Genomic DNA, 13,165 nt, shown 5'->3' with positions numbered 1-13,165 from the left:
GAGGAAAGATCAGTGTACCAGCGTGAAAGCGAAAAGTTGAAAGTGTAGATTTCAAGTGACTGAAGCCTTGATGAATAGTCTACAAGGGCGTCTGTTAGATTTTCTGATTGATGGGAAGGAAAATCAATGATAGACGGAAATTCTGTATGAGGGCGATCATTGACATGTCAAGGACAGGGTTGGGCGTGTCTAGAGTGATGAGTTGAGGTGGTTTTGTCTCCTATTTTTAAATCCTGTGTTTGAAGTCTCACACACTTTAATGGTGGCGCAGAAATCGAGAGATGACCCAAACTAGCAACGAAGATTAGATTATTACTCAGGTGTTTGAGTGTCGAAGGTCTTCCTTCCCATGGCGTGGAAGTGTGGCGTGTCCCGGGTGTTTATTCGGTGGTGTTCAAATGGAGTTCCATAATCGGGTAATCTAGAGTTGTTATGGGTGTTTAACACAATTTACGGGTGAAGTTGATTACGTTTTGGCGAGTGTAGTTGAAGTGCTCTTTATCGAAAGCTGCCAGCTCGAGTAGTAGGAATGTGCGTGGCCAAAGAAGCTTTCTTGGAGGTATAGATGGGTAGGTTCAATGAAGTCAAGACCATGGATTGATAAAATGGGTCGTGTTTAGATCATCCTTCAAGTGGGAGATTGTTGTATGTGTGAAGGATATCAAAACAACAAGAAAAAGTGTGTTTTAGTGTTAAGGCGCACCGTGGCTCATTAAGGCGCGCCATGGCTCAACACTTGGATTGAGGTTTGAAGGTTGCAATGCTGTCAGTTTCGAAATCATGCTTTAAGCCGCAGCACGGCTCCTCCAGCCGCCGCGCGGCTTAAGCCTATCCGGGAGCCTGACGAGGAAAAACGTGTTTTCTTGCTCTTTAAGTTGTTTCCTTGTTTAGATTTGCCTATATAAACACTCTATTGTAACCGTAACATGTGTGCACAAAATTAATAGTGAAAAATCTCTGGTTTGCACCCGTGGACTAAACCATTCTCATTGTGTATTGGAGTTGGGATATAACCACGTTAAATATGCGTGTCGTTTATGTTTTTATTTATCGTATCGCTTATTCGTTTGTTGTATGTGGATTATGTGATTGTTGTAAATCACATGTTCTTGTTAGGGTCCACAACTGAATTCCTAACAGAAGCCAATAACAAGATATTCTTATTGGCGAAAATAATAAACTAATATATCATTTACTATCATTTATAATTTAAAAAAAAATATAAAAATATAAATATAAAGAATAAATAATTAATAAAATAAAATGTAAGTCTATTCTTCCTCCATCTATGTAGGGATGAACTTCCATAGTCTAAGCACTTCATAATCCCAGATTCTAAAATACCTCTCTTAACAAACATATACACCACTCTCATATATTCATCTCTTCCAATATTTCAGGATCCATCATAATTAATAAACTTGTATTTTCATAAATATACTCTGTTTTCATGGTATGCTTATTATGTTCTTCTATCATTTTTTTCTACAAATTTTCACATGTGCTATTTATTGATCAAAATTATGTTTTATTGTATCTCACAATCTTCAGGCGACAGAATCTTCGAATGTCATATATGAAGAGGTACAATTAAGCATTTACCAACTGTTTCATCACTTTAAAAAGCAAATAAACATGCATGAACTGTGTTAACATTTTCAGGATTTCATTACAAATTCAAAGGGAATTAAGCTTTTTACGTGTCGATGGATGCCAGTTGATGTCGAACCGAAAGCTTTAGTTTTTCTTAATCATGGTTATGCCATGGAGTGTAGTGTATCAATGAAAGGTGATTATGTAACTAAATAGCAATCATTTTCTATAATTATTTGTTGATAATAACATAAAAAAGTTTTAGTATAATAGAATAAATAAATTTGATTTGAAATAAACAGGAGCTGCAATGAGGCTGGTAAAGGCAGGATTTGGAGTTTATGGGATAGATAATCAAGGTCATGGAAAATCAGATGGAATTCAAGGTTTCATTGCTTCTTTTGATGATCTTGTTGATGATTGTTTTCAACATTTTACAAGCATTTGTGGTAAGCTTTGTATATTATTTTTTATTTATAAAACTTTGTTTGCTCTTGACCTTATCCTTTCTATTTTTAGTGAAGAACTTCAACTAAAATAGATTTACTATTTATGTTCTGACCAATTCAATTCAAACTTTGAACAACTGTTCGGAAATTTTCAAAAAGAGCAATGATATCATCCTAGTTTTTCCTAATTATCTCCAAGTTAAAATAATTGGATACGATAAGATGATAGACATGCTAAACTTGAGTAGGAAATCATGTTTTATAACTTTTATATATTTTCTTTTTCGTTTTTCTTTTCAGAGAGGAAAGAAAATAAAAATAAATTGAGGATATTGCTCGGTGAGTCCATGGGAGGAGCAATGGTTCTCCGGTTACATAGAAAGAAACCGGAGTTTTGGGATGGTGGAGTCTTGGTTGCACCCATGTGCAAGGTTTGTGTGCACCCTCTTGCCTCCATATCTAACTTCTAGTAGTCCATCTTTTAGATGAGGTTTTTTTGTTCAAAATATCATAATGAGAGTATTTATTACTTAGATGTACGCTGTTTAATCGAGTTACGTTATCATTTCAGACATTTTTCCCTGGCCACCTAAGATATGTTGTTAGTAGCTGAACCTGAGACCTCTATCCTGTTATCAACTAGGCTATCTACGAACGATTTAGTAGTCTACTTGCTACTTAGAATTTTAACTATATAAATTTCTAATTAGCATATTAGATTTTTAGATAACTATACCTATAATAATTGAATATGATGATCATTGTATTACCGTACTTTTCTGTTAATTATTAGGATTTTCTAACAAATTATGCTACAATCCATAGATTGCAGATGATATGAAGCCGCCACAACTTGTGTTCAATGTTTTATTACAACTTACAAGATTCATACCAACATGGAGAATTGTCCCTGGTCAAGATATCATTGATCTTGCCTTTAGAGATCCTAAAATTAGAGAGGAAGTAAACAATATAAACATCTTAGCAATTTTTCTTATGTCATCATATTTGGTTTAAATAAATTATTATATAAAGCATCCAAATTTCCTCCTTGTGACAGATTCGTAACAACCCGTTATGCTATAAAGGTCGTTTGCGCCTGCAAACTGCTTTGGAATTGTTTAATGTCACCGTAGACCTTGAAAAGAAGCTGAAAGAGGTGACGATGCCGTTTTTAGTTGTGCATGGAGAGGATGACAAAGTAACGGATCCATTTACGAGTAAACTCTTGTACGAGATTGCTTCAAGTACTGACAAGACTTTGAAGCTGTATCCGAAAATGTGGCATGCACTCACTTATGGAGAGTTTACTAAGAACACTGATATTGTGTTTGCTGATATTGTTAGTTGGATCAACGATCGAATTGCACAAGGAAACTCGAGATTGGAGAGTGAAAAAAAGAACGTGAACGACGAGCTTCGTAAAAAGTAAAATAAACATTAACTAGGGTTTCAAGTTGTGTAAAAATGCGTATCAAGTGCTTTGTGTTTTTGTGTTCCATTTCATTAAAAATCATAATTCCTCTGTTTTTTTTGGAACTGGATAAAGTATGCAAGCTAATGGGTTCTATATACCTCATTATGATTGAGTAGAGATTAGGTAATGTTAATAAGTCACTCAATGATTTGTGATATTGATAGAATGCCTAATATGATATGAATAAGATAAAGAACCAAGAAACAACACATCAATCTTGAAATGAGATGGAAAGCTTCACCTAATTCAGAAATATTAACGACTACTGACCAAGACGCTCATTTTTCTAACTCTCTAGAAATTCCAAAAAGTGTCAGAAAATATTATCTAGAAATCTTTTTCGGATAAGTTACACGCAAGTCGCAAGGTAACCTTACGAGCCTTGGGACTTTGACCCTGTGAACTTTGCGCCTCACTACTAACGATCAAACATGGTCGGTCGCAAGTCACAGGCCGACCATGCGACGTTGCTACTCGTGTAGTATTGGACATGACCAGGAAATGCCATTTCGCGACTAAAGTAATGACCGAGAACACCTGAGTAGAAAGGTGCCATATATGACTTGCGACGGTATTTTGAAAATTTTGTTTTTTTAGAGCGAATCTTTATAGTAACTTACCGAAATAGGCGTTTTTGTTCAATAGCACCAAATTAATGATTAATAGTTTGCTCGGAGTTCTAGGGCCCAGTCAACTTGGCCCAACATTTATCGACTATTGTAGTTTTTTTTTTATTATTAACCTGAGTATCCAACCATTTTTTTGAACTGACTAATCTCAGGGCGACTACCCGCTTTGCGAGCAGCCGGAGTCATTGCAGGCGAACCTCCGTAGCCATGAGGGAGAATAACTTTGTGAATGGCAGGAATCGAACCCTTGACCTCCACATTGGAAGGCTAGGGTCTTATCATGCCACCACCACCATCATGGTTTATCGACTATTGTAGTTATAAGTCTATAGTTCTATACTAATCAACCGGCCCATAAAGATCAACACAATATAACTATTGAAACTTATTATTACTATTACTATTATTACTATTACTATATTATCTATTAGCAAAAAGTTATGAATAGTACCGAGGGCGTTTTTGTCTTTTTTTTAAATTCTAACTAAATTCCATTTCACCAAATAAAAAAACCCAAACTTTGTTCAGAAATCAAAATCGACCCCCAAAACATGAGGGTAAAGTGTCAAATCAACATTTTTATAAAAAATCTTAAATAAACTCCACCTAAATATTCAACGAGTTAAATTTTTCCGACACCATCGTTAAGCTCGAAATAACTTTACGAACACAATGTCACTAATTATACCCAAAACGGACGTTTTTTAAAAAACGCTAAATATTTGTGGAACTCTTCATACATGTCGATTTTTCACTCGCAGGCTCCGTAACTATTTTCATCTATTAACAACAAAGACATATTGGTCTTATTATTATTTAGTGATTTTTTGGATATATCTCAGTAAATCTTTTACTCTTAAATCATACAAAGTGTTAATATAAGATAACGACTTAATTGCGTTAAATTTTAAAAAGTCAATAATTCCATAGCGAAACGCGGAGATGCACATATATTGTTAATTTAAAATAACATTTAAATCTTTGACGGGTTATACCTTTTAGTTCGACTCGAGTTGCGCTTCAAATACATCATCGTTAGCCACGAAATAATTTTACAAACTAAACGCAATAAAATACATTGAAAACCGAACCCCCGGCGCGAAGCAAGGGTTCGAAAACTAGTTTCGTAACTAATGGCAACTAATTCAGATTTTACACATTAGAGACCAACACAACATAAGTTTGTATGTATTGAACCTTATTTGTATTTTCATGGTTCTTAGTTTAAACTAAATACTTACAAATTTTACCTTTTAAGTAAGTCTCATTTACACTAATTTTCCCTAGCAAATACGACAACTATCACTATGTAATACGGTCAAATTTTTAGTGATATTTAGTAGATATGGGTTCGAAAACTAGTTTCGTAACTAATGGCAACTAATTCAGATTTTACACATTAGAGACCAACACAACATAAGTTTGTATGTATTGAACCTTATTTGTATTTTCATGGTTCTTAGTTTAAACTAAATACTTACAAATTTTACCTTCTAAGTAAGTCTCATTTACACTAATTTTCTCTAGTAAATACGACAACCATCACTATGTAATACGGTCAAATTTTTAGTGATATTTAGTAGATATGGATAATAGAGTTTTAAACTTTAAGTATTTAGAAACTAAGGCAACTAAGCTTAATTGGAAATTATTTCCACTTCACATCAACTTGAAACCTCTTTTTTTTTTAATTCTTAGTAGTTTCTATTTATAAATATAAATTTTAATTTAGATACGGTTAGTTTACCCCCCCTACCCTTATGAGCTATATCTAGCTAATAAATTATCATATTGCCAAACAAAATTGATTTAAGTTTAAATACAGAAAGAAAAAAAAAAGGATTGTACATAGCGTAACTAGTGATATAAGTAGTGTTTTCAAGGAAACATGGTCATAGCCATCTTGGCACCCGTTGTGATGTATGTTTGTTGAGAACTTTGGTAGTTTTGCTATCTATGAGCGCTACCTCCTTTTATTAATAAAATGTTTGTTTGCCTTTCAAAAAAAAAAGTAATATTTTTAATTTTAAAAATTATAATAATTTCATAAAATCTAGGACGGAGTAGAAAATAACGAATTAAATTAATTATACATATTGGGCCCCTTAAAAAGCCTCTTATTCTGGCCAAACCCATTTTGGCACACCATTTTCGGCCCAATACAAAACACTTCAGTAAACTCCTCTGTTAACTTGAATCTAAGAATGAAGAAAAGTTAAAAGTAGCTGTGCATATAAAGTAATCTTTTCTTAATTAAATCAAGCACATTCCATCTATTACTTAACAAACTATAGCATGTTTTTGGCCATTTCGTCTTGTGCTTAATTAATTATCTTGTAGTTTTTGAAAACCTTCAGTAATGGCAATGAACAATAAGCATCACGCGTGTCGTATTGGCCAGTCCAGCTAACATTCTGCATATAATATACTCGAAACTGTCCCTTTTCGTGTGTGTTTATCGGGCACGTAATTGCACATTGTTACCATTTTCTGTCCATAAGCAAAATGGAGAGTATATGACAACTCACTTGCTAGCAATCGAAAATCCTAAAAAGAATAAGATCGAAATGTGTTAGAGAAGATTTACGGTTATAGTGATTAATTAATCTGATTTTAAGCCTTGAAGCAAGGATTTAAAATAATATACAGACAATAATCTCTGCTTTATTAAGATATTGTGAAACTTGCAAAACCATGTTAAGGTTAAATGTGGGAAAACTTGTAGAAAGGAATTACTGTAATAAACATACCAACGAAGACAATTATATTCTATTTATTGGTAGTTGAGTAAATTAAGCTATAAACTTCATTCCATACGTTTATCACTTATGTTAAGTTGTTATTCTAGCTAGTAAAAATGTAATATTCGAGTGTGGGGCCTAATTATGCATGCTCTGGCTCCTCTATAAATATGCATAATCTTGAAATATATCCTCACAAAACAAACTCATCCTTAAGTACTAAAGATACACACACAAAAAATTAATCAAAAAATGATGAAAACTATTAGTTTTTTTATGCTTATGATGATCACTTATGCAAGTTTCAATGTTTTAACAACCAATGGCGCCAATGATGAACTCAAAACCTACATTGTTCACTTAGATTCTCATCCTCAAGGCCAACAATACTTGGTTTCTGATGCCAAGCTAAACGAATGGTACGATTCGTTCTTGTTAAAAATCGCGTTGAAGTTTCCGTCAAGCGATAAACCGACGATGGTTTTTTCGTACCGTCACGCAGTTACCGGTTTCGCTGCAAAAATGTCGCAAGCTCAAGCGACGGCTATGGCGAATTTAAGTGGCGTGTTGAATGTATGGCCGGAAAGTATATATCACTTGCACACAACTCGCTCACCCGAGTTTTTGGGTCTTCGCACGAGTCCAAACGGTTTATGGACACATTCCAACAAAGGTAAGGGCGTCATAATCGGCCTTATTGACACTGGCATCACACCCGGACACCCGTCGTTTAATGACGACGGCATGCCGCCACCTCCCCAAAAATGGAAAGGCAAATGTGAAATTGAAGGGTGTAACAACAAACTCATAGGAATGAGAAGCTTTGTTAATGGAAGTAGTCCAAAAGACGTGGAAGGCCATGGGACCCACACTTCGAGTACTGCGGCCGGGAGTTCAGTAGACAATGCGAATGTTTACGAACAGGCCAACGGTACTGCAAGTGGGATGGCACCATTGGCACACTTAGCCATGTATAAAGTATGCATGCCGCTCGGTTGTGCGGGTAGTGCTATTCTTGCGGGTTTGGATGCGGCCATTGAAGACGGTGTTGATGTGATTTCGGTTTCGCTTGGTTCGTTTATTGCCTTTCCGTTTTATAAAGACCCCATCGCGATCGCTGGGTTTAGTGCCGTTCAAAAAGGCGTGTTTATAAGTTGTTCAGCGGGTAATTCAGGTCCTATACCATCGTCGGTAACAAACGACGCCCCGTGGCTCCTTACCGTGGGGGCTAGCACACAAGATCGTAGAATAAGGACGTCGGTTTGGCTTGGAAACAAAGTGTTGGTAAATGGTGAATCGTTGTACCAACCGAAAGATTTTGAACAGAAGCCTAGACCGTTGGTCTATCCGGGACAACATAGTGATGACGAAAAAGTGAAATATTGCGTTCCGGGATCGTTCAAAAACATCGATGTTAATGACAAGATTGTGTTTTGTGATTGGGGTCAGATTTCGGACATCAAAAAGGGTCAAATTGTGAAAGAAGCGGGTGGAGCGGGTGTGATAATTGCGAACGACGAAATACAAGGTCAGAGTACAGCAGCGTATAAACACGTTATTCCGGCTTCGAACGTTGGGTACAAAGAAGGCGTCGAGATTAAAAAGTACTTAAATTCGACATCGTCACCATTCGCAACTCTACTGTTCTTCGGAACTGTAGATGGTTTAAAAACGAACCCACAAATGGCATCGTTCTCTTCAAGAGGGCCAAGCATAATTACACCCGGGATCCTAAAACCGGACGTAACGGGCCCCGGTGTTAACATAATTGCAGCATGGGCTGATTCGAACGATACGAGTGGGCCGAGTGGTGGTAAAGGCATGTTTGAGGTGATACGTGGGACATCGATGTCGTGTCCTCATTTGGCGGGGGTTTCAGCGTTACTCAAAAGTGACCACCCCGATTGGTCACCGGCGGCTATAAAGTCTGCGATCATGACAACGGCTAGTCAAGTAGACCGAAACGGAGTAGCTATTGTAGACGAAAGAGACCACCCTGCAGACGTGTTAGCCATTGGCTCAGGTCACGTGAACCCGCCGAAAGCTACTGATCCGGGGCTAATTTTCGACATCCAACCCGATGACTACATTCCGTACCTTTGTGGATTAGGGTATACCCCGAAACAAGTTGAAGCCATTGTGAGAAAACCGGTTAGTTGTTCAAAAACGATACAAGAAGGAGAGCTTAATATACCTTCGTTCACGGTATCATTGAAAAAAGGTGAGCGGAAAACCTACTCGAGGACGGTCACCAATGTTGGTAAGCCGGATTCGATTTACACTATCAGGGATAAATCTTTACCGCACGGTGTAAGTATAGAAATCGAGACGGGTACTAAAGAGCTGGAAGTTAAAGAAATGTACGAAAAGATAACGTATAATGTAACATTTATTCGAGATGTGAATGATGAAGAGAAGGGCCAATTTGGCCAAGGACATATGACATGGGAATGCGGTAAGTATCTCGTACGAACCCCGTTTTTCTTCAAGTTCGAATGAAGATCGGGGTCTAATTCGTGATGATCAGAGCTTAAGTCACCTCATTATAATTGTATCAGCAAACAGTTATCTATAACATATATTGTGTTTTCATATACAGTTTATTATGATTATACTACGAGTATGTTAGGATTATATGATTTTATTGAGAATGAATTTCAAATACTGATACTATATACTAAGAGCAATATTAAATAATTACTCCAATGAACACAAGTAATGTAGAATATGCAAACAAGAGTCAACATACTCAGAGTAACCAAAAATCATCGTCGCCCACGAGATCGAATTTCTCGCATTTCATCAAACACTTTACGTGGATCCTAAGCCAACTCAGCTTTACAATACATATTGAACAAACGACTACCAACAAACACATCCTGTCATCCTCACCATTTGGGTTCACATGACTGCTTCAGAAGTCTCTCATACCGATGTAACGGTGGGACCGGAAAGTATGAAGATGCAAAAGGGTATGCAACAATTGAAAGTGTGACTCAGGTAAATGAAACACTACTACTGATGGTGTTGAAAACATAAGTGACACTTTTTATGTACTCAACTTGGTTTCTGTTTTTTGTAATTTTAAGATTATTAGTTGAATTGGAGTGATTTCATATGCAAAAGTAGTACCTATAAAGGATCTGTAATATTAAATCTCTCTTTTTATATACAACAAATCAACAATCAATCATTGTCTACAAAAATAGAACATACAAACACGGTAGAGGCCATAAACTTGACCCACTTTTCCTTTAAACGGGTCAATATGGTGGCCTTATATTTTCAACCACTCAAACCAGCAAACTTATGAAACTTACGTAAAATGGAAACGGGTAAAATGGGTCGACAAGGTCGACAAAAAACCAAAAGTGTTTTCAAATGCTTCAAACTCTCACCTATAAACAATAAAAAATTTGCTCACTATTTTACAATATAATTTTTATAATTTTGTTTCTGCTGTTTAAAAAAATTCAACAAATAGATAATAAAATTTTAATGGGTCCGGCCAACTCGGACAGACCCATTTTGACCAATACTTAAAAACACATGTTTCGACCCAAAGCCGATTGACCCATACTCAACCCGTCCATTTGGCCACCTTTATATGAAACACAGCAATTATCAAGCAGAAACTAACTCTGCTGCTAGCTGATCCAATAAAAATATTTCAATCTCTCTCACAAGAGAATCTAGTTCTTCAACCGGGTCAAACCACAGTCCTCTTCCAACGGCCTTCTCTGATACCCCGTCACCGACTCCTTTTTCTTGACCAAGTAAAAAAGTCAAAAGTTCTTCCTCAATTGCATCTCTCCTCAGCATATTTATCATCTTTTTCCTTAAAGTCTTGGAGCAAACACGAATGTCTACTTGTGGTCGTAGAATTTCAATCATCCCTGCATTTATACGATCAAACAGGAGCCTCCTTTCAGACCTATGCCATAAATCGAGCTTCCCGTATTTCTTTTCTAAAGTTTCAAAAACCGAGGGGCCCGCCATGATATCTGAAGAATGCCATCTTTCTAAGTGTATCTCCAAGTCACCATCTTTGAAGCCTGATTCGTCTAGTACATCGACCAGGTATGAATAATCTCTGCTTTCGTTAGGGTCGAAGGGTAGAATTGACTTTATGCTTTGACCAGAACAAGATCTTTCGTCGTCACTTGATGTAACCATTTCTGGGTCGCAGTCGTTTTCTTCCAATTCTGACTTGAGTAGCTGAAGTTGCATCCACAGACCTATCAAATAACGAACGAGCATTCATGAGACTATAAATCTATATTATATTATAGAAGGTCTTATTTTATATATAACCAAAGGTGTCAATATAGAACTTTTTTTATACAACACGGTTCATTTGTCAAAGTTGTGATTTGTAAGTAGTAACTTGTCAAATGGGTAAAAATAAAAGATTTGGCTGCAGACATAAATCATCAAATGGGTACATTTCTAAGTTGTTATATTAGAAAGGTTTTACAACTTCAGTGAATAATATATTAGTATCAATTAATGATCGAATATTAACAAACTGATTATTCATAAAAACTGTAAATATAAGACAAAACAAAACTATTTGCAGGTCAGCTCAACCCACTCGTTTTGACCCGTAACCCAGTCTGCACAAATTGCCACCACAAGTTATGATACAGAATATATTTCATTTACATAAACTAACCATCAAGATCAGTTTTAGCACTTTCACAATATTCAAAGCCCGATAGATTGTTTTCCCAGGGTTGCAGTTCCAAAACAGAACTTGGACTACGCTGACACATTTCAACTTTAACATCAACATGCTCATCAGTTTGTGTAGAATGTGCAGATATTGAGCCATCTTCATATGATCTAGTCAGTAAATTCTGCAAGTATAAGGAACAACCATCAATCTCTAAATACCACCGCAAACGAATAATTTCAAGCTATAAACATACCGAATATTACCTTTTCAGATGAAATATCCAACAAGTTATCATCTTCTGTGCCACCATGAACCAATTCCCCTTCCTCGGGTCCCGCATTATCCTTCTTAACATTCATAGACACACCATTCACCAGCTTCCGAACACTCGGCTTCATCTTACTTCTAGTCATTTTCACAGGTCTTGTGTTCAACTTAGAAAAAAAGTTCAAAACTTCCAAAATTGGTAACTTTGTAGCAGATTCATATTTTCGACCTCTGTTACTTTTATAACCAAACGAACTTCCATAATCCGGTACAAGTTCTGGAGAACCGTCGTTCATTTTGATTATCTCCAATAACTGTTTCTTAACTTCCCAACCGAAAACCGTCTGAGAATCAAACAAAAATGAAGGCCTAGATGCATATTCATTTCCATTTTTTATAAAATTGTTAACAACAGGTGACGTCATACTCTGTATACCATCAAACCGCATACTTTTTTCATCGAAATCACTCGATTTAGTATCTTTAATCAAATCATTTGTTCTAATACTTGCTCTTTTCTTTGATCTTAGCTGATTATTTTGTGAATCTCTTCTCAATCTCTTCCCAATAGAATCTGATTTCTGTATATAATTTTCAGATAATACCTTTTGCTGCCCCAAAACAGTCTGTTTGCCACGTGGCGTCTCATCAAAACCCATTAACTTGCCAAAAACACTCGAATTCATTTGGCTATTTTCCATCTACAAAATCAAAATTAAACAAAAGTATAAGATATAGTTCATAACATAATTACACAATTCATCAAGTGAATTACCTCAATTTATGAATTCGCAAGGAAAAGGAGATGGAATCAATTGAAAACGAAACTTAGATGAGAAGGATTCTGCTTCTAATTCTGATGTTAATCAGCTTGATCTGTACTCAGCACATGGTAATTGATAGATATAAGGTGATAATCTGATTAATTAGCGGATCAAAGAAGCCAATTACGGGAATTAGCGAAGAAGATGGAGTAATGAATGGAATTATTGAAAAATAATTGAAACGGTTTATTTATTATTCCGAATTATTTTAATATGAACAAATATGGTGGAGATGAATTAGGGTTTTGAGAGTGAGTTTGTGTTTGAATTTAGCGTTACTGTACGCGCCTACCAACATTGTCTGATATGCTGATTGGTCAACGCCTTGAAGAATTGCCCGCCATAATTGTAGCGTTATTGCTATTTCCAGAATTTTCATTTTGATCCTTTGTAAATTTATGGTATCAACATTAGCCCCTGAAACTTCATGGAAGTTAAAGAAAGTTTATTCTTGTTATTTCTATTTCAATATCAATTATCAATTCATTTTGAAATATTGTTCTATGT

At 35.9% G+C, this 13,165-nt stretch overlaps 3 protein-coding genes across 3 annotated transcripts; 2 read left to right on the top strand and 1 right to left on the bottom strand.

Annotated features, from left to right (window-relative positions):
• Positions 1–529: 529 nt before the first annotated feature.
• LOC139863312 (caffeoylshikimate esterase-like) lies at positions 530–3,510 on the top strand. The gene is made up of 7 exons (XM_071851946.1): positions 530–559; positions 1,552–1,584; positions 1,663–1,789; positions 1,896–2,042; positions 2,343–2,473; positions 2,868–3,005; positions 3,103–3,510. Exons 1-7 carry the CDS (start codon positions 530–532, stop codon positions 3,472–3,474), a joined length of 978 nt encoding a protein of 325 aa, XP_071708047.1. The 3' UTR covers positions 3,475–3,510.
• Positions 3,511–7,141: 3,631 nt separating this feature from the next.
• On the top strand, positions 7,142–9,388 carry LOC139863311 (subtilisin-like protease). The gene has a single exon (XM_071851944.1). The coding sequence runs from the start codon at positions 7,142–7,144 to the stop codon at positions 9,386–9,388; it is 2,247 nt and encodes a 748-aa protein (XP_071708045.1).
• A 687-nt stretch (positions 9,389–10,075) lies between these two features.
• LOC139862701 (uncharacterized) lies at positions 10,076–12,900 on the bottom strand. The gene is made up of 4 exons (XM_071851324.1): positions 12,610–12,900; positions 11,831–12,535; positions 11,565–11,748; positions 10,076–11,127 (listed from the first exon to the last, which is right to left on the bottom strand). Exons 2-4 carry the CDS (start codon positions 12,533–12,535, stop codon positions 10,514–10,516), a joined length of 1,503 nt encoding a protein of 500 aa, XP_071707425.1. The 5' UTR covers positions 12,610–12,900; the 3' UTR covers positions 10,076–10,513.
• Positions 12,901–13,165: the final 265 nt, after the last annotated feature.

The sequence above is a fragment of the Rutidosis leptorrhynchoides genome, chromosome 8 (genome assembly GCF_046630445.1).
Source record: "Rutidosis leptorrhynchoides isolate AG116_Rl617_1_P2 chromosome 8, CSIRO_AGI_Rlap_v1, whole genome shotgun sequence".
Taxonomy (NCBI): Eukaryota; Viridiplantae; Streptophyta; class Magnoliopsida; order Asterales; family Asteraceae; genus Rutidosis; species Rutidosis leptorrhynchoides.
This window is presented reverse-complemented; position numbering and strand designations above follow the sequence as displayed.

Excerpts from the sequence above, each read along its gene's own strand:
- LOC139863312 (XM_071851946.1), top strand. The coding sequence starts at position 530 with ATGTGCGTGGCCAAAGAAGCTTTCTTGGAG. Across the intron at positions 560-1,551 it reads CCAAAGAAGCTTTCTTGGAG|GCGACAGAATCTTCGAATGT; the intron begins GTATAGATGGGT and ends CACAATCTTCAG. Across the intron at positions 3,006-3,102 it reads ATCCTAAAATTAGAGAGGAA|ATTCGTAACAACCCGTTATG; the intron begins GTAAACAATATA and ends TCCTTGTGACAG.
- LOC139863311 (XM_071851944.1), top strand. The coding sequence starts at position 7,142 with ATGATGAAAACTATTAGTTTTTTTATGCTTATGATGATCACTTATGCA.
- LOC139862701 (XM_071851324.1), bottom strand. The coding sequence starts at position 12,535 with ATGGAAAATAGCCAAATGAATTCGAGTGTTTTTGGCAAGTTAATGGGT. Across the intron at positions 11,749-11,830 it reads TGGATATTTCATCTGAAAAG|AATTTACTGACTAGATCATA; the intron begins GTAATATTCGGT and ends TTATACTTGCAG. Across the intron at positions 11,128-11,564 it reads TGCTAAAACTGATCTTGATG|GTCTGTGGATGCAACTTCAG; the intron begins GTTAGTTTATGT and ends GTTATTTGATAG.